The following is a 20,339-nucleotide window of genomic DNA, read 5'->3' as shown; positions in this document are numbered from 1 at the left end:
AGGGGAGAGACGTCGGAGGGATCGAGCGACGCTCGAGAGGCTTAGAGCGCCAAGACGATTAATCATCTGACGGCTTCTGCATTATGTGGGACGGCTACGTCGTCTCATCGACGGTCCCCGATGTCGCTCACTATCGGATTATGATAGAGGATTTGCAGCCTCGACTGACATATGCTCCGAACGTTTTTTTTTTTTTTCTTTTTTTTTTTTCTACGTTCGAAAAATGAGTAATGTGTCCGTTGCGTCGATAGTATTGATAATTAAAGAATACTTTTCGTTGAATAAGTTAAACGTATCTTGAATCGAGACTGGACGCTCGAACATAAATAGAAAATATATATCCGAACTTAATAGATCAATAAGTATCTCGCTTTATCTTTTATGAGAAATCATCTCCCGTTTGGTAAATGAATTCGCGTTTCTTTAAAATCGTATGACGGAGATAAAAACTCCTCGAAGAAATACGGAATGCTAAAATATCGATCTCGTAATTTTTTTTTCTTTTCTTTATGTTTTTTTTTCGTTAATTTTTTTTTTTATTCGCGGATGTTTTTCTTATATGAATCGCGGTGAATTGTTTAAGCGCGCGGGGTGTCCATGAGACGCAACGTTCCAAGTGACAAATTCGCCCCGCTAGAGCGATAAATTGAGCACTTGGTAGCTGCTCGCAGGGATCATCGCGATTGTCACCGTAACATCGCATAAGCGACGCAACGGTGCTTATTATTTTTCGGGGCGCGCGGACTTCCCCTCGGGATTGACTCGCCGAAAGAAAGGGTAATCTCCACCTGCTGTCATCCAGTAAATAAGAGAGTGCGAATCGACATGGGGTGGAAAATCCTCGCGTCATTAAAGCGATATAATAGTCAGTTTAGCTGCCGGACAGACATTTCGGCATGTCCATCTTCAATCTAGACTTTAATCATGGACTTATCGAACTCATCGGATGAGAATCATCACATGACTGCAAATTAGTTTGTACAAATCACGTCTGAAACGAATTAATTATACGATTATATTCTCTAACAATTGATAATGATTCACTAAAGTTTCATTCCACGCAAGGGATCAAAATTAATAATTTTAAAATCGCAGCGAGAAAAAGAGAGAGAAAAAAAGAAAGAGAAAGTTGATTTCAAATTGAATAATCCGCAATGAAAGAGCAAAAGATCTCGCGAGTGGACGAGGAAATCGTCATCAGAGAGTCGGTGGTACCGTGAAAACGCGGATCATAAAGTTGCCGAGTGGCCAAGAAATCCGTGTACGAGCTCGCGTAATAAAACGAAAGGGTGCGAGGCAAGGGAGAGACGAGGTAGTTAGAACGAGGGGTGGCCGAGAGAAGGCAAGTGGATCGTCGGAGGGATTTACCGCGCAAATATTTATGTAGCGGGGCCCCATGGGGACGGCGGATCATCAAATTCCAATAACAAAACGATCCGCACGAGATCCGGCTGGACCCGTATCCGCGGGTGGCGGCGCCTAAGGGAGGCAACGGGGATTTTCACGCTCGCATATGCTCCCTGCGCGAACGCAGCGTGAAATCCGCTGTAGTTTGACGGTGCATTAACGGGGCAAGTACGGATTATGACGACGAGAACACGGGTTTCTTCTCTCCGCTTGGATTTGCCTTTTTTAAATAATTAGACATGTTGCTGAACGCGCGTCGCTTGCTCTTGTTTCTTTCTACGTTAAAGATAATTGTTTTATTAATCAATTTCAACGATGAACAACGGACGCTTTTCGTTCCTTTAAATTTATTTATAGATTCGGAGATTAATTATCTTTCATTTCACGGACTCATTATTATCGGACACTTAGCATCAGGGACAGGTGGAACAGGTCGCAAGGTACGTATACGCGAGTCGAGTGATACCGAAGTCGCGGCGAAAGGGTCCGATTTGTCCGCTGATGGTCCCTGCTCGCCCTTAATCTAACCACCCCCCGCTGTCCCCGGCCTCTCTCACCCCTACCGCCGCCCTAATAGCGGGATACGACAGGTATATCCTTAGGTCCAGGGTGCCCTCCGTCCTTTTTCGTGCCGCCCAATGACGTGCCGTGCTGCCACGGCCAATCGTCGCCGAGCACCGAAACAAGGAGTGGTGAACGAGCCCCCTTCGCCCCATTCTCTCCCTTATCTCTCGCTCTCTTTCTCTCTTCCCCTTTACGCCCCCCCCCCTGTCCAACCAGCGCCGGAGGGGTATATACGCTTACGGACTTCCTCGCTTCAACTCCAAAGTATCGACCCGAACAATAGCACCCCTGTCCCTCCGCGCAGATAAGCGAGTGAGACCAGAGCCATCATGGCCGCTGGATGTTTCGGCGTTACGTGCGATATGTAACGCGCGTAGTTTCACGGAGGTCTTAGAGACTGCGCGCGCGGATCGGATTCAAAATTAATTCCTCCGCTCCTATCAATTAAGCTTCCCTCCCGCCGGCTGGCGTTCAGCCCTCCCCGGCGCGTTGATCCGGGCGACTTCTTCTCCAACGAAGCAACCACGAGCGAAAAAGTAATCCACTAATTACTCGCGACGATGATACCCGGAGACGATGCGCATCGAAGTAAAAAGTCGAATTATTCGGTCGGATATTTCCTCATCACTTTTTAATTTCCACTCTCGCTCATTCTCATTCGTTATTCGACATTCTCTCCCCTCCCGATGGGCAATGGGCGATGGATAATATATTACTCGGCGATCTAATTCTGTCGATTTCCCTCTTTTCCTCCGCTGTGTCATATTTTATTTACCCCGGGTCGTCCCATAATGCGACTTTCAGAGACATTTTTGGAATAACATAAAAGATCGCCAATCTAAAATGCATTTTGTATCGTTTATGGAAAACGTATTCTCGCTTTAATCTTAAATCTTTGTTTCTTTTTTTTTTCCCAGCGATGAAGATCCTTCGCTTTTTAAGCTACGGAATAAATCGAGCCCCCTTTTCGCATCGCATTATTTATCAGATTGCCCGGTTGCGTTTGGAAACTTCCGCGCGAGAGCGATTCGCGCGAAAGGTCGCCGGGCTCGCCTTTCTGTTCGTAAATCGCGCGATGAGGAGGACGCGTCGTCGTTATGGATGCTGCAACCCGCGGGCTCAACCCGGGTCCGCGCGTTGCCAGGATCACGTGTATACACGTACACCCTCGCGCGTGCACCTACACACGCGTTCACCAGATCAGAGGTCGTAACAGCGCGGTGCCCAGTGCCTTATTGCCACCTACCACCTTACGCCAAGGAGGAAGCGAGAGGCCAGCCCCCTTCCGGTCTTCCAATTTTCGATCCTTTCCCCGGCGATATCCCCTCGCTCTGTAGACGCACATAGAGAAGAATCCTCACGAGCGTGTGTCCGTGCGCGCGCAAGCGTACATATATACATTATGTATACGTTTATACAGGACAAGTCACAGAGGGGTGGTTCTCCAAATCGCTCGGCGTCGCACTCGATTTCCGCGCGATACCATCATACCCGCTCAGCATCGGACTCGTTAATTAGAGAGAGAAAGAGAGAGATACGGTAAATGCCAGCGACGCAATCGTCTTAACGGGGCAACTTTCGGGAAACTTGGAGTATCGTCGTTGAACGTAGCTGTAGAACGCGGACATAGAGAGCGAGTACATACCCTACACTTACGCAGAGCGCTGTAACGGCAGGGCAGCGCGGGGCTCACTTCGTATATTCGGCGTCTACAAGAAAATGTTGCCATCTAACTCGAGATTAGCGTCAGGGACGCTCCTACCGCCGCGAATTTTCGCCGGCTTGTCGATCATCCTGAATCCGTGCGAATAATCTCGGGGTTAGTCAACGGGGTCGTTTTCCGTCAACGCGAAAGGACTGCCTTTTAATTCGGCGTTGCACGACGTTTACGTTAGTTATTAAACGGAGCAAATGTAGATATATTAGAATAATGCTGCAAAACTGCAAATTATTATTTAAGAAAATAATTTACCAATTAATGTAGTTTCCTTTTTTTTTAATCATGCGCTTTGCAAATCGAATAAATAATATTCTTGTAGAAAGAGATGTTGAAGATATTTCTATTTAGAAGCTACGACAAAAGCTTATTTTATCAATTTTGTCTCTGCTTATTTAGACAATTAAAAACACATAGAAAAAATAATAATTTATATATATATATATATAAATATATATGTATGTATGTATAATTAAATAAATTATTCAAAGATACACATAGAAATTATAAAATATTCCCAAAAGTAATCGAACTAAAAATAAGACGATCTGGACGAATAATAAACTGAATTAAATCTGTTTAAACAATAAAAATGGGGTTGACGAGTCCAAGTAAGAGTTGCGCCCCTGGCAAACGACCCCGGCGATATCCTTCCACAAGGTGGCCATGTTACATTCCCTGGAGCGGTAAAGCCCCGCCGACTAATAAGTTTCATCCCCCGCGTAGTGAGCACCAATTATGAACTTGCTCCGGCCATAATTAAAAAATGTAATTTCGCCGCCAGAGCTCCTCGATCTTCCCTTAACGCCTTAACGATCTTTTACCCCGTTTCTCCCCGGAGGTATATATGCGCGGAAGAGTATAACGGATTGAAATATTCACCCTCGCGAGCCCTCTAAGTAACCGTCTATATCTATCGTCGTCGTTGCCGCGATTTTGCAATTTCGCCTTATTCCTTTTTATCGCAGCCAGTAAAATCTGATCCTATATTTATCTCCATAATATTCGTATAAAATGATACAACGCACGGCAGTTAAGAGAGCTGTAATACGCGTATAGTCATGACCTTTAAGAATAATAAAGTTACTGGCCGTAATTTTTAATTATTTCATAATACTAAATTAAAATTGTCGTTAAACGATGTTAGTGATCGGGGAACGCTTTTATTTGTCCATTGACTTCTCCTACGAAAGAAAAAAAAAGGAAAAAAAAAAACCCCCCGACACTTTGGATCTTTCCTCGTGCTCAAGCGGCAATTAAAACGAGTGACAAGTGCCGGAATTAGAAGGAAATTAGGCGTGCCACTCGAGAGGCTTGTCTAGGATTCTCTCACCGATCGAGGATCGTTTTCAAAAGCACTTCGAGGCAGCAGCCCGGGCGCCCTTGGCTCTTCCTGTTTCCTACACCTTTAACTTTTTTAAGTCCTCGCCAAGATAAAAAAAAAAAGGAAACGACGTTCACGCTGCGTCGCTCGAACGCTTCCGTGGAAAAAAAAAATATATATATATTCTCGCATCGCTTATCGCGACGAGCAGATGCGGATGAGACTCCCTTCCGTTGTTCTACTTACACGATACTTCACTTACGACGCGATCAAGGCACAAATAAAGCCATTAGACATCACTCAGCGTTTGTCTCGGCGAATGGGCTTTGAAAATCAGAAACAGTAACACTGCATTTATAAAATACAAAATTGTACCTGAATATTATATCCCGATTAAATTTCATATGTTAACAATTTTTAATTAAACTTTTAGAAACTGTTCCTTTTTTTTTTCCCTCCGCAGATAACCATTGCTTTTTTTTTTTTTCTTTTATCACCACCAGACGTTTTTGTTTTACGAATTTACGAGTGGCACATTGACTGTAAATTATTGCGCATTACCGCGTAACGGGCCGCATTTCGATGTGCTCGAAATTCGTCTACCTGACTTCTGCCTCGGAAAATCCCCGGCTCTCTTTTTCGGCTGCGAGCGATCTCGAGACTCGCAGTGGCAAAATCGCGCCATCCGGAACGAGCCGGGAAATGAAATTTAATGTCTCTAATTTCGCGCGATCATCCCCTAATTTAATCAAAACACCCGGAGCCTCCCGATTCCACCGCCTCCTATCCCCCTCCTCTTCCCCCCCGGGCGCCCCGCTCACCCCGACGGTTAGCGTCGTTATACTCCCCCGCCTGCGGAATAAACGGAGCAGCCGATTTCGCTAACTCGGTTATGAACTCGGCGCCGTATTACGCACCGAGGATACATGCCTCGATCCATCCTCTTTCGTCCTCCATTCTCCCGCATCCCACCCGTTTCTCCGGCACTTCGCAAAACCCCGGCGGGTTATGATGGCGGCTATGAGCAGGTACGCCATTAGCGCGGAAATTATATTATAATTAGGAGCGCGGGAGAGCGCAAAGGATGCAGCCTCAAGAAATTCGCAATTTCACGCGTAAATCTTTACCTCGTCGGATCGATCCTGAAAGCTGAACAATGCGGTCTTTGTCCTTCCGAGAAAAGCACCCTGGAAAGAGTTTTCAATGCGCTTCATGTAACGGAACTGCTGTGACGACCCTAAAACATGATCGCAAGCGACGAGGCTCGTTGAATTTTCAACTTGGAGCCGAACATTCGCACCTCTTGTCTAAATTTATATCGATTCAGTATCTGACTTTCTAGATATTCGAAGGTACAACTGAACGGTGTTTTTTCATTATTTTTTGTTAAAAAAAAATTTTATTTTAATTAATAATTCCTTGCAGAAAGACGAATTGCAATTTTTTCGAGTATCTCGACCGAGAAATATCATCGCGCGATGTAGGATGGCTCGTCATCGCTGGCGGCCAGATGTGGGTACTTGACCAAGAAGAAAAACGATTAAATTGTGCGACGTGTCGAAGCCGACAATACGCGAAGATCTCGGTGACCAAGACTAAGGGACAAGGAGATCATGTCGATTCAATCATCACGGAAACGCGGAAAGTCGTCTTATTTTTCTAATTAACGCGACCTCATTAAACGCGAGCGGCAATAATATCCTGCATCACACGTCACGGATCACGAGCAGTAGCTGGGGATAGGGATGAAACCCTACACGGGCAACCTTATATTATAATAAACTGACATATGGCGGTGGAATCGCACCCGATCGTCGGGTAGTAAATTAAATTACTCAACGCCAGCTAAATCCTCATTTGAAAGAGTTTAATTCAGACCTCCCTGGATTTTCTCGTGCGCGATTAAAATCACGACAAAAAAAAATGTATCTCGACAATGATTAAAATAATATTAATTAATATTAATTAAAAAAAAATTAATAAAAAAAAATTAATTAAAAAAAATTAATATTAATTAATAAAAAACCTGAAAAAAAAAAATCTTGAGAAAAGCGTCGTCTATGGAATACAATAGTAGCTAGCGAAGATCGCGGAGTCAAACATATTCGCGGGTGTACGAGCGAGTCGGGACCATCTCTTAGAATAAGAAGACGGCAATGGAGGTCGGCGGGCCTTTCATCTCGCCGCTCTCGATGAGAGGCGCGATGTGGCGCACAGTGGCACGCATGCTAATGCGTCCCTAAAAATATCGACAACAATTGCCGCAATATACACACCGCCGGCTTTACGACACGCACGGGTCCTCGCACGAATTTACATCCCATGTGGCGGGAAGCCGATTCCCGCGCGCACCGCACCCGCGAACTCCTCGTATTCGAACGGCGGCCGAAAGGACACTCTCGAGTATCTGCCGAGTCGTGAGAGGCCGAGATAAGAGAACAGCGGTTCTCTCAACGAGCCTTATTTCAAGTATATCCACATGACGAGCGTATTTACTAGTTCGCTCCTCTTATCGGCGCGCTGATGATCTTAAACCGACCGGCGGGAGCTCCCTTCGCTTCCGGGGAAGCTTCTTTTACATCAAGACATCACGCTGCCCGTTCCCCCGTTTCGTTATTTCTCAAGAAATTATTCACGTTTGAATCCCGCAAGGCAACTGGCTCGCCCGTAGGGTGGGCTCGCGTTAAGCAATTCTATCCGCGCTGAACGCTAATAATGCTTCCGACTTCGGAATGTTTATCGTTAATGGGTGCTGTATAATTGCCCGTGTCGTTTTACCCGCCATTTGCACGGCTCTCTCGTCACGGCAGCGCCCGTAAAATCGCGCTTCAATAAACTCTTCCCCGTCGCACGCGCGCTATCGATACGCTAATTTCCGGGATACTCGCCGATAATTGACTTAATCGCGCGCTAACGTCGCGCGCGTTGAATTAATCGCCGCGTCCCGTATTGCGGCCTGATCCGGGGAAATCGCTCCGAGCTCGCTCCTGGAAATTATTGCGACCCCGGCGCGAATTCCGGGCGAGTCGAACGCCGCTTTTGAAGATTTCGTAGACCGTGGGCTTTTCCCGTGGCTTTACGAGATTCGGGAATCCAATAACTATAACGACATTGTACGCGTTGTGTAGACGCCACAACTCTTATAGGCGAGCGAAACGACTCTCGCCTCTTCGTTGTGATTATTTTTACCGTTACGGCAATAACCATCCATCACGAGCATCATAATGTTGAAGGCAATAAAACCATTCATTTCGCTCACTGAATTTTCAGGCCGGACCGAGTTTAGCTACTTTTTTTTTCTTCCCTTTTTTTTTTTTTTTACCCTACCTCGTCATATTTTCCGGGACGAAAAAGGAGTCCGTCGCGTCTTGTGCTATTTCTTTGCATTTAAATGCTTGAATTTTTCCGCTAAGTGAAAAATATGTTGCGCTTTTAATAGCGGTGAGCAATAGCGCTCTTCGGCCAACGTTACGAAATTGAACGACTTGCGGAAGAGATAAGGAGAACAAGATTGCATCGATCGAGAGAACGACAGCCCTTAAGAATTTAAATGGAGGAGCTGTTATAAATAGAGATCATAAAAATTTCAAGGACCAGAGTGAAATTAATGAATTTAGAGTACAAATTGTTCGAGGAATAGATAATTCTACAAGAAATTAATTCCCGATCCCCGTCTGTCATTATCATCGTTCCCGAAGAACAAAGGACACTCCGATGATATCTCGTTTGATATCCCGTCGCGATTCCGATGCAACTGTGATTTGCGGACCGTGCGAAACGCACAGCCGATATATCGGGCTATAGATTTTGCATAAAGTAACGTTACATCGCGCATGCGAGTAAATTAGTCGCTTAATCAAGCCGTTTAATCAGCGGCATGATCGCGAACCGCATCTGGCCGAGCTGTTCGCGCCAATTATCTCTCGTCCCTCCAGCTCCCTTCAACCCTTTCTCTCTCTCTCTCTTTCTCTCTCATCCACCCTCCCTACTGTGCACACTGACGTAACTAAACAGGGGAAGATCTGAACGACAAGATTTGCGGCAAAACATTGAAAAATTGATTACACCTATCGGCACGATCGAGCGACGAAAATAATCTCGAATAAGGTGTTTTCGAAAAAAAAAAAAATATATAGCGAACTTGAAATATATGTACAAGCGTTAAAGTAATGGAGGAAGAAAAAGATTCAATGGTTTTAATTTATTTTCCAGAGATTTAACGTCTGGACGTTGCACGCATTGTTATGTCAAATGCGTATGTGCGGCGAACGAGCGGCATGTTTTTCAAGTTCACCAGTCGCATAATAATTCTTTCTCAATGATGCTCACCGAAAAAAATTGTTCCAATTTCAATCTTAAAAATGTTCTAGTTTCAATGAATGCCGGGTCGTACTTTACGACGTGAACGTAAAACGGTACTTAGAGAAAGGAAAAAAAAAAAATGATCGACGAAAGGTCAACGCTGCCGATACCATAAAAAAAAAAAAAAAAATAAACCATTTGTTCACGCCTTTTAAGTAGAGCAATTTTTTACAATATATCTTTCACGCTTTTGAGAAAAAAAATCTGGAGAAGAAGACAATGCTAAAGGTAAGGAATATGAAGACCTAAGCAATGATAACAAAAGCTGTCGAAAAGTAATAAAAAAAAAGAAAAAAAAAAGAAAGAAATAGACACGTAACGAAAGAAAGATTATATAATAATACGCTATTGATCGGTTTTAAAATGTAAAAAAAAAATCTTATTTTTTGTGTCGCTTTCTTTTTAAATGGCAAGGAAAGTTTCCTTATTTTACCGTTAGTTTCCCTATTTTTTATGCACTCAGAGTGCACGCAGTTAACACTTTTTTTTATATTAAATTTTCACCATTTAGAATAAATATAGATACCGATTGTTTCTCTTTCCTCCTCTGAAATATGACTGAATGCGTTATAATCATTTTATTACTCTTTCAGCTAACTTAACGGAGCATTCTTTAAGATTTGTGACACGATCGTGATACTCAATTCTGCCAAACATTCTAGATGCTAGAAACTTTTTCCAAGCTTGAAATATATCGCACGTTATTACAGAAAATGATCATAAACATTATCATCGAGTCGAACAATAGGCACATAATTCTTTTTCATGAACTTATTTTTATGACGGTAATAAGCTCTGCTATTTTATATTTTTATCTTTCCTTTTCTTTTTTGGACATCGGTATCGGGTCTATTTCATCATTGCCATTAAAATTATAAGCGACACAGTTGTATAATAATTATGTTATGCTTTACATGAAAAAAAAATCGATCGCTAAAGATGCGTTTAAAAGAATTTTTCTCACAATGTCAGAAAATTCATCGTGTGCAAGGCTACGAAGAGAGCAAATCCGATCCTGTCCTTTCCCACCAGACTGCTTTACCGTATGCCTATGATGCTGGCTACTGACTCCACCCCTCACTTCCACCTTCTCGGAGGGGATGTTTGAAAGGGCGGAATAGTGGAGTTTTCCCCACTCGCCGAGCGAACGTTGGAGGTGGATGATATTATATATATGAGGACCAACACTGTCCACAATCACAGTTTAAACACATCATCTTCGAACAAAGCACGTGTAAGTTATCTCTGATCTGTGTGATAATTGTGTAGTAACATTTTCCATCGACCAAGACGACAAATGGCTACTTTTTCGTAAGTCACCCTCCTGTCCCTCATAAAATTAGTGATCTAAAAAATGTCTCGGGAGCACGTTTGAACCGCACCGGTAAATGATTTCTAATGTGTCGAAACAACGAGTGACTTCGTTCCGTCGCGGGGCTTGAAACGGCAAGTACTCGCGATCTCGCGATAGCTTCTCACCTTCGTTGCGATTCTACCGATTCGAAAAATCGGCCGGGCTCGGAATTACGAAATTAAAATTAAAGGTGGTCTCAATTTGTTTTTCTGTCAGCCGCGGGCGCGTGCGATTATTAAATTTTTTAATGGCCCCCGATACTTTATTCCGAGACTTCGATCCCGTGGCGTAATCCGCCGCGTGATACCGCACGAACGTACGAATGGTTTTCGCGATCAGCCACGTGTGTTACACGCGTGCACGTGTGATGACGCGACGAGGTGATTAATATGCGTACGCATCCCGATTGTTTGTAAAGTGACAGGATGAGGAATCCCTACGACGAAGAGACCGCCGTCGACGAAAACCCGGAGGAGGACAACGTTGTCGTGGACCAGATGAACGCGTCGCGTAACCCGCACATCGACATAGTCGATGTAAACGGTGAGTTTTGTGTGTGCTTCGTACGTTCTAATCGATTACATGTAGTAATTCGCGGTGTACACTTGATATAAACAGAATTCGACTCAGGCTTCCTTTAAATGTCAACTGCCGATGGTACCATTGACTAATTAAGGCAGGCAATATGTAGGTAATATTTTAATAATATCTACGCGATGGTCTCCGTTTTGGGCAAAGACGTATTTTACGAGGGTCGTTCGTCGAACGGATGTACATTAAAATTCTGATTTTTTTTTTTTTAAAGAAAATATTGCTACCTGAGCCGAAATGATATTATTGACGTTTAACATATAGCCATAGGTGAAATTCACTCTAAAGTTTGCGAAAATTTATGGGATAATTTTGAACTACCTGAAAATATCTGCCTTGAAAATATGTGCCTTGAAAATGTAACACCGAAATGTAAACTTACTTGTCTTCAATTAAAAAAAGAAAGAAAAAAAAAAGTTAGGCATAATTTTTTTTTAATTTTAAATTTTAATATAAATAAATGTAAAATCATTATTTTACAATACCGTACATGTGCGGTAAAAAATTTATATAATTGCTTTAAAAATTCGGCGCAACTGTAACAGCTTAATCGTTCAAAAATGCAATTAATTTCGATTAATTATCTCTATCGACACGTGAAAGTGATCTGTTCGTGTGCTGGCGCGAAAAACTGACGTTGAGACATTAATAATGGTATTTTCCTTTTTTTTTTTCTATTATTATGCCTTTTGTAGTATATGGGAGACATTTCCACGTAACTTGCATTATTATGACGCAATTTCGTGACCGTTGTTCCACAATAGAGTCACCGAGGAAAATCATACGAGCAGGATTGCATTATGATCGCGGAAAACCCAACGGGAGGCTGACCGGCAACTCAATGGACCCGCGTAATTATTTAGCTTTTCGGCGTTAGTTTACTGCTACTGCTTTAGGTAGTGGATACCTCCTACCTGCTGTTAGTTGCTTTTGACAGAAATTGCATGACCCTTGTCACCAGGTTAACAATATTATGCTCTATTCTTTGCGGGATATTTGCGGCGTCGTGAAATCTCCCTCACTTCGAGGTACTTCAGAAGACATGGAAGAAGAATCGATCAGCATATGGTCTTACAATATTTTGATTATCTCAGAAAATATATAGGAGCATCCCTCTTGCATATGCTCAGAAACATGAAGGAAAAGAAAAAAAAAAAACGAAGCGGAAAGAAAAAGCGTGAAAAGATTTGCTTCCCTTTCTCAAAGAAGCGGGCGGTAAAAGACAAAAGCGGATCTTTACAGTTCCATAACTTCGCAGCTTTGAATGTTCCTGGAATGTTTTTCATTCCACATACTGTTTTATTTCTCGCTTGAAAGCTAAAGACGCCTAAACCATCGCTGACTCAAACCGGAGCCAATAATAAATTTATACACCGAGTCCATCATTGAAAGCAATTCAAGTCGTCAGTAGCAGAATCGATCGCGTGAAATAATTATTTAATTAAGCGAATAATTTCTGAGCGCCTCGAAAAATAATAACGCATTGTTTCATGCAGATCCGCAGCCGTCGACGTCGCGCGGAATCGCGCATCAGCACCAACAACAATCTCAACAGCAGTCTCAACAACAGCAGGCGTCGATTCCACCTATTGATCCTAATGTGAGGAGGTACAGGACTGCCTTCACGAGAGAACAACTCAATCGCTTAGAGCGGGAATTTAGCAGAGAAAATTACGTGAGTCGGCCCAGAAGGTGCGAATTGGCTGCTCAGCTTAATTTACCGGAATCGACAATTAAGGTTTGATTTCTTTGATAAAGAAGATTATATAAATATCTATATTAAACGTCACGGCAAAGCAATCCGTCCCCTCAAATATTTTTTAATTAACAAGTCAGGCGTTAAAAGTGTAATGCTCAACTTTATCCCGCCCGTAGATCGAGCGCCGTGATCGATTGCCGCGAGCTGATCGAGAATGAGCAAACGTTTACTCGCGCAAGATTCGATAAACAGTGACTTCATATGTGGCCAGCGCAATAACATTTTCCATTAGCGCTTTCGTGTTTGATTGCGGAATTCGCGCGGGATTATTAAGAAAATCCTTCGATCATTTAACGATTATTAACAGCAAGTATTTTTGCGCGAAAGAAAAAAAAGAAAAAAAAACTCCCCCCCCCCTACGTACTTTATGTATCTTTTTTTTCTTGTGGATATTGAAATCTTTTTTATCGTTTATTTGTCGTCTTTCGTCTCCGAGTCTTCGTTCTGGGAGTTATTCGGATATATTATTCCGCGGTTTGATTTCTCACGGCCGCGAAGACGGGAGCCTCTGAAGCCGGGTCGGCTTAATAGATGCAATTAGTAGCGTTTTTATTCGTGCGAGCCGCCAAGAGCTCCCGGTGGCTCTTTCTTGCCGCGGCCAGCTGCGGCCATATTTGATCGGCGATTATAGCCTCGAGAGCGATTCAACGGTCGCGATTCATAGCTTTTGATCCTTCTCTCGCGTGTCTAAGGTGCAGTGCCGTAACGTCGCATCCTCGCCGAGATCCTCGGCAGAACGGATCGAAACGAGGACTCCACTTTACGTAATATATGTACTTCTGACTGAGCGCATCGCGTTCTGACGGGGACCATCGCTTCAGTCACAGCCCTGATCGAGGGGGCGACCGGTCGGGCGAAAGTGTTAAACGGCTCAATTAGCGACTACCTCGCGGCCCACCTCGGACTTTAATGGATCTCTTAATTTCTCGTCTCGCGGCAGCTCGTACTCGCTTCGACTGGTGGTCGTAAAACGGCAAAAGGGGGGAGGACGGGGGGGGGACGACGAGAGGGAAGAGAGAGAACGGCGGGCGAGGTGTTAAATGACGGTAAACGTTCCGCACGAATTACCGGTATAATCGTTCGCCGCCTCCGAGAGAGTCTCCCGCATTCGTGAGTGTCTACGTGTCCGAGCGCCCATCTCGAAACACGCGCCAACCCTCGTGCCGCGATATAAGTTTTATTATTCATATACGTATTTCACCGCGCGCGCATTTGTCTGTGATAATTCTCGCACCTATGTACGGCGCCACGGAGCGCCAGATCCTACTGAACTCTAAACTACCCCCCGCGTGTGGGTGTTACAGGTTTGGTTCCAGAATCGGCGTATGAAGGACAAGAGACAGCGGATGTCGATGACATGGCCCTTCCACGTGGCGTATTCGGACCCAGCGTTAGCGGCGACGTTGCTCGCGGCCGCCTCGGCTGGCTCGTTTCCGCCGATGGCTTACCCGCCTGTGCCAACGCCGGCGAACTTGCCGGCGACGGCGCACCTGGCACCCTCGGCGACCCCTTACACCGCAGCGGCCGCCTATTACCGCTACGGGTACCACTCGACCAGCCCGGTTGCCGCGCTACATCGGCCTCACGCGCGTCCGTATCCGCCGCCCCATCTTCTGCATTCGCATTCGGCGATGTCACCCCTGCACATGCTACACATGTCGAACGTTACCGGCTCCGGATTTCCCACCGTGAGCAATCCTCCGCCACCACCGCCAACTACTTTGTCGTACCGGCCGACGTTACTCGAAGAGCTCAGCCCGGTGAACTCCGACACGAGTTCCAGCGAGTGCGACTGCACCACGACCACCCAACTGACCCGCTTACAGTCCCCGTCGCATCATTCGGCCCAGCAATCGTCCCACCCGCACTCCCATCATTCGCACCACGCGCACCGCGCGAACGCGACCGCGGTCGTCACCACGTCACCTCTAATGACGCAAAGAGACAGGCTCACGATCAGCAGCAGCGAGCAGCCGCAGCAGGTGAGGCTCAACGGTATGAGCGTACCGATCGTGACGGTGCTACCGTTCGAGAACAACGCGAGCGGCTCCTACAACCACGTAACGATCCCTTCAACGTCGAGGATACCCTCGTCACCGCCCTCCCTGATCAAGCCCGACCAGGAACAGGAGCAGACTCAGCAGCCGCAACATCCGCCGCAGCCCAAGCTGTTCCAGCCGTACAAGAACGACACTCCGGAAGACAAGCCGGATCAAAATGGTACGATTTAAGATAAAAGTATAATCCATTCGTTCGATTCTATCTCGGCGCGAGTGTAACTGTGACGATCAATGATACGCGCTTTGTTAAATAACCATCCCTTGTCTTACGTTATAAATCGTTATACAGTTCTCTGCATATTGTTCGCGATGTACATACGTACGGGCCGTTCGCAGCCCAGAGCAATTAATTTTTATTTTTACTTTTTTTTTTTTATATATTTTTTAAAATTTTGTTGCCAATTTTAGTACGGGTTTTGTTTCAGATTCACGCTGTTATAAGCCTCAAATGGCTCGTGTCTCATATTAGACTTCTGCGCGTACACCTTGGATTTGCATGCCTGCACAATCGAATCTTCACGACGCTACTTGAAGTTTCGTAACATGACATGAAACAGGGTGCACAAAGAGCCGTTCACAGACTGAAATCGATTAACTCCATCTGTTGAATTTCACGAAATTTTGGACTTGTCAAAGTACTTAGTCGACATTTGACATATTCAACGTTCGTTTTTTATTTTCTATTTATTTTAGAATGGAGAGTTAATTGATTTAGCAAATAAATGGCTACATCCACTAATTGATCTTCCACAAAGGTAGATTAATTCATCCAGATCAGATATATTAAAGATATTTTTAAATTTATTACATTGGAATAAATGTATACGTGGGTCCTTCTTTTTGTAAATAAGAAAAACATGTGTTGGATCATAAATTGTTTTAGATATTAAGACAAATAGATATTACAAAAAAAATTAAAACTTAAAAAAATCTCCAAAAAAAATTTTTCTTTTTTTAATTCTCGAAAGAAAGAAAGTGGAGGGAGAACAAATGAATATTGTATATAAATAAGTATTTTAATTTATGATATAATAATACATTAGATCGGGCACGAAATTCCATCAGATATTTCTTGCTCATTTGAAACATGTAAATAAGTGCATGCTCATTCTTTTATACATTTCTTTGTATTTACTTACAGTACATGTAAGTGCACTCACTCACGGTGAATATATTACAGTAAGTAAATACAATATGAAATCTCTTTTTATTGATTTTCGTGATCGCAAATTTCTTCAGACATGCCTAATGTATTATATTTTGTACATACAAATGTCTATATATAAAATTCATTTCCCATTTTTCGTTTCTTTAGTTTGCTTCATCATTATCATTATTAGTACGAAAATAAGACGTGTATATAAATGTTTAATTTGCGTGTTAGTTAATTTAGTAGGTTTTCTATAAATAAACTATACAAAAGTTAAGTCTTCCAGTATTTATTTTTTTTATTTTATATTTCCAAATATCGTAAGGAATATTCGTAGCATTTGCAAAATTCGACTATCCGGCGAGGCGCCAATCAAGAAAAACGTTTGTAAATATTGTTTTTCTTCATTGCAATTTTCTATTTGTAATTTCATTTTGTGTATATATTACTGTATGATAACGTCGATGATTATAAAACGATAATTAATTGTATTGATGAGACGTAGCTGCCACCAGGACTGAATTTAAATGAATTTGAATGGCATGGAAGAGTACATTTATAACATTCTCTTTTTTTTCTTCGTAGCCGATTTGAAATCGTATCCATTTTAAGAAAGATTATAATTGCGATTAAACTTTATTTAAAATTCTAGATAATTTCCGTCATACCAAAGATCTCTGATCCAACACATGTCTTCTTCGAGACACGATGAGAGCGACAATTGCTTTCGACAAGCATTATCTTAACTTTATATTATCTTTAGCAGCGTGTTAATGCTCTATAATTGTTTCGAAGTTCATGGAACTTGCCACGAAATACGTAACCGTGTTGTTATTAATGTGTTATTACTGCGTAACATTACTTAAAGGAATAAATGAATATGAATGAAAAAAAGTGATTTTAATATTTTTTATTTAATTTTACTCGCTTACTTTTATACGCAATTAAAGAAGCATACGTTCATGTAAAAAAAAAAAAAAATTAAATAAATCGTTATAGCCAAAGAAGAGTTTTTAACAAATTATCGATGTAAGAAGCCGTTATGTAGATAAAAATTGAATAAAGATCAAAATATACGGAAGTAATAGATATTCTAATTCAACGCGACATTTCAGATCCCCGTTTATCAAAATGCGTTACTATATGCCAAGCGTTTTAAGGCTGTTATAAAAATCATATTTTTTAATTCGATTTTTTAATTTTCTTCCGACATACAATTAATCGTATTTGAAGCGATTCGCATCGAGATGATTAAGCCTTCCATATTCCTTCAGTTAATACCACCTCAGAGAAATGAGAGCGAGTAATTTTTGCACAAATGACTTTACGACGGACTCGCCGCGTACGGGACGATTCGCGCAAAGAGGGAGACTCCGGGACGCCATTTTGCCGACAATAAAATATCCCGGATACCCGGGGGCCGTCTCTTATCTTTCCTATTATCGATAGCTGGCCGTGGACCAATATGGCCACGGCAGCGGTTGCCATGGCTACGTTCGGTATCTCGCTTCGGGACGGAGGCCCCATCATCCGCGCTATTATCGCGCTTCGCCGTAAATAAGAAAAAGGCACCCTCCCTCATCTTTCGGAGGAAACGATTTCGGAGCACACCCGCTCTTTCTCCTTCGCCCGCGCGTAAGGGAGTCGATTCCGCCTGATTCCGTCTCACGTTCGCGCGTCATCCCTTAGCTGTTCCGAGCTGAGCGAACGCTGATCGCGTAGAGCATGCACGTTTCGAGAAACAAAAAACGTGTCCTCCCGCGAACGGAATTATTTCCCTGCGCTTTAGATTTTTCTACGATTTTTAGATCCCGCGAAAACGTCGCCGCGCACGTGAACGTGAATATGTCGAAACGCGATATGCATCACGCATATGGAAATAAAGGGGAAAAAAAAAAATATACATATAGAGAGCGGCATCACGAGGCACGCGGATCTTTTGTAGCCGGCGCGAAGGGAAGTTAGCACCTACGGCTAGCGAATACGTACTAAATGAATGCCGTCATGGGAGGCGAATGGCAAATGGCCGATCAATGGCAAAGGCCCCCGGCGCCCATGGGATGGAGAGACCGAGGAGCGATGATATCGCTGACGAGAGTCGCCGTATTGGCTGCCACCCAACGCAAGCAATTCGGTCGGTCGACGAACGATAACTCGCCATCGCGACCCCTTCGTCGGTCCTTTCCCTCCCGGCGCTCTGTCCTTTTTCGACGCGGAGGGACAGCCCTTTCGAGCCGGGTGGCCGGTGGATTCATCCCAGATACGAGGGAGATAAGGAGACGGCGGCAGCTCGCACGTGGCTCGCCGTGCCGCGTCGAATCGATACATCTTTCGCGATCGGCACCGATCGAGGTTCCGTCTCTCCCTCCGCGTCCTTGACACATCTCGGAGCCGAGGGATAATAGACTCCATTGACGAGGTAGGTTAATATTCAATAAAAATAGAAACGGGGAAATTATCGCTTGACGCACAATACGCGTATAGTTGTTGGAAACCAAAAGAAACGACTTTTTTTTCCTTTTCCTTTCTTTTTTTTTTTCCTACTTTTACCCCGCTTCGTCCTTGGCCGCGGCCTACTTCTTACGGGTCGTCTGTTATCCCGACAGGAACCATGGGGTGCTTTATTCTACGCTTAGTTTGAACTGCAAAGCTACTATAGTCCGAGGCGTTTAGAAGACTCAAGGTTAATTGGATTATTATTTTGAAAATAATTAAATATACACCAAAGTGAAAAGTACTCGTCACTGAAAAGATTTGTTCACGCTTAACAGAAATTTCATGGCTCTTGTGTGTGCTTTAAAGAGTCTTAATGGGAACAGCTGAAGATATCTCTGCAGGCTTTAATAACCGGCGACTTACACATTTTTCTATTTTCTCATCCCTTTTCATTATTACAACAACAACAAAAAAATAAAAAGTACTTCAAGAAATAAGAACCAATCTAACCGTAAAATTAAGCGTACGTAAAAAAAAATAAAAATAAATAAATAAAAAAACAGGTAATACAATTTTCTGAAATTTCTGCTATGTAGAAGATAATATCATCGTCAAGATACGTAAACGAATTACACTGACAAAAATCGATGTGCTTTACAAGACACTTTACTTCCCGTGTTTAAAGTACTTCAGAATAAAAGAAAAAAAAGAAAAAAAAAAAAACGCATTAAAAAATTCTCTCGCTTTTGGAAAACGTTCCTAGAATTACGCAAGAAAAAGGATCGGGTAAAGAGTAAAAAGGCCATGGACAGTCTCTTGAAATTCTCAAAAGCGAGCGGGGTCAGCGTGACGCGTTCAGAACGATAATTTATTTGACTCGCCAAGAATTTACGACATCCGATATTGGATAATGAATCAGGTGTCCCTTGATGGAATTAACTCTCCTATAGCCCGGCTCTCTCCGTACAGTATGACCGTACCCCCGGAGTGACCTTTATTAGACTAAAGAAGGTAGGAAGGAAAACGGTGCGGCGCGTAGCTCCTCGGTTTGTTTTACGGGCGATGTGTTACATTTTTATGGGAGCCTGTAGACACGGCTTTATTCCGCGGCTTCTAGTCTTCATTCGCGAATAATTTCCCGGTGCGCGATAACCCTGATACGAGCTAATCCCTCAGTTAAATCTGCGAAAACTCTTTTCCGTTTTAAAGTTCTCCTCAATTTTCGCTCCGCTAAATTCACGGGGGTCTTATTATTATTTTTTTCCTTTTTTTTTAACATTTTTATACGAAATAACCGGAACAAAGTTGAAACACGTATTCCTGCGATTGTAAAGGAAAAATAAGTGCTCGAAATATTTGAAACAAGACTTGTTTGAAGCAACTGGACTTTTAACAACCGCGAAAAGAGCTCAAAGAGCAGAAAATCATGAATGATAAAGCGCGCATTACACACTCTGTAAATTACTGACATAAACGCATAAATCTACGTGATTTTTCGGTGGAAAATTTATAGCCCTGAGACGACACGTCTGGATGGATCCCTTCGGGATTTAGGGACACTTGCCGTGAACTGAGACGGACAAGCGGACCAGCATATGGAAGGATGTTGAAAATG

The 20,339-nt window shown here is 43.2% G+C and overlaps 2 protein-coding genes across 7 annotated transcripts in view; one reads left to right on the top strand and one right to left on the bottom strand.

Moving 5' to 3' along the window:
- Haspin (haspin) overlaps window positions 1-20,339 on the bottom strand; it is a 42,245-nt gene that overhangs the window by 11,140 nt on the left and 10,766 nt on the right. Inside the window, exon 1 of one of the 4 annotated variants that reach the window (XM_070672618.1) lies at window positions 10,339-10,695. The exons of the other annotated variants lie outside the window; for them this stretch is intronic. The gene's annotated coding sequence lies outside the window, so the exon portion shown is untranslated. Of the gene's footprint in view, window positions 1-10,338; window positions 10,696-20,339 lie in introns of those variants that run through there. 4 annotated transcript variants of the gene reach the window in all.
- On the top strand, window positions 10,517-18,420 carry LOC139112057 (segmentation protein even-skipped). 3 transcript variants are annotated; one of them, XM_070672853.1, is made up of 5 exons: window positions 10,517-10,608; window positions 11,147-11,271; window positions 12,816-13,057; window positions 14,383-15,298; window positions 15,564-18,420. In XM_070672853.1, the coding sequence occupies exons 2-5, from the start codon at window positions 11,154-11,156 to the stop codon at window positions 15,605-15,607; spliced, it is 1,320 nt and encodes a 439-aa protein (XP_070528954.1). In that variant the 5' UTR covers window positions 10,517-10,608; window positions 11,147-11,153; the 3' UTR covers window positions 15,608-18,420. The 3 variants fall into 3 exon arrangements, with proteins under 3 accessions (XP_070528954.1, XP_070528950.1, XP_070528961.1); XM_070672849.1 differs by having other exon boundaries at window positions 10,574-10,685; window positions 15,564-18,418; XM_070672860.1 differs by lacking the exon at window positions 15,564-18,420 and having other exon boundaries at window positions 10,574-10,685; window positions 14,383-15,309.

The sequence above is a fragment of the Cardiocondyla obscurior genome, linkage group LG02 (assembly GCF_019399895.1).
Source record: "Cardiocondyla obscurior isolate alpha-2009 linkage group LG02, Cobs3.1, whole genome shotgun sequence".
Taxonomy (NCBI): domain Eukaryota; kingdom Metazoa; phylum Arthropoda; class Insecta; order Hymenoptera; family Formicidae; genus Cardiocondyla; species Cardiocondyla obscurior.
Note: the sequence above shows the minus strand (reverse complement) of the source record. Positions and strands in the feature narration are given on the sequence as shown.

Coding starts and splice junctions, on each gene's coding strand:
- LOC139112057 (XM_070672849.1), top strand. Junction 11,272..12,815: donor CGACATAGTCGATGTAAACG/GTGAGTTTTGTG, acceptor TGTTTCATGCAG/ATCCGCAGCCGTCGACGTCG. Junction 15,299..15,563: donor AGACAAGCCGGATCAAAATG/GTACGATTTAAG, acceptor GTTTTGTTTCAG/ATTCACGCTGTTATAAGCCT.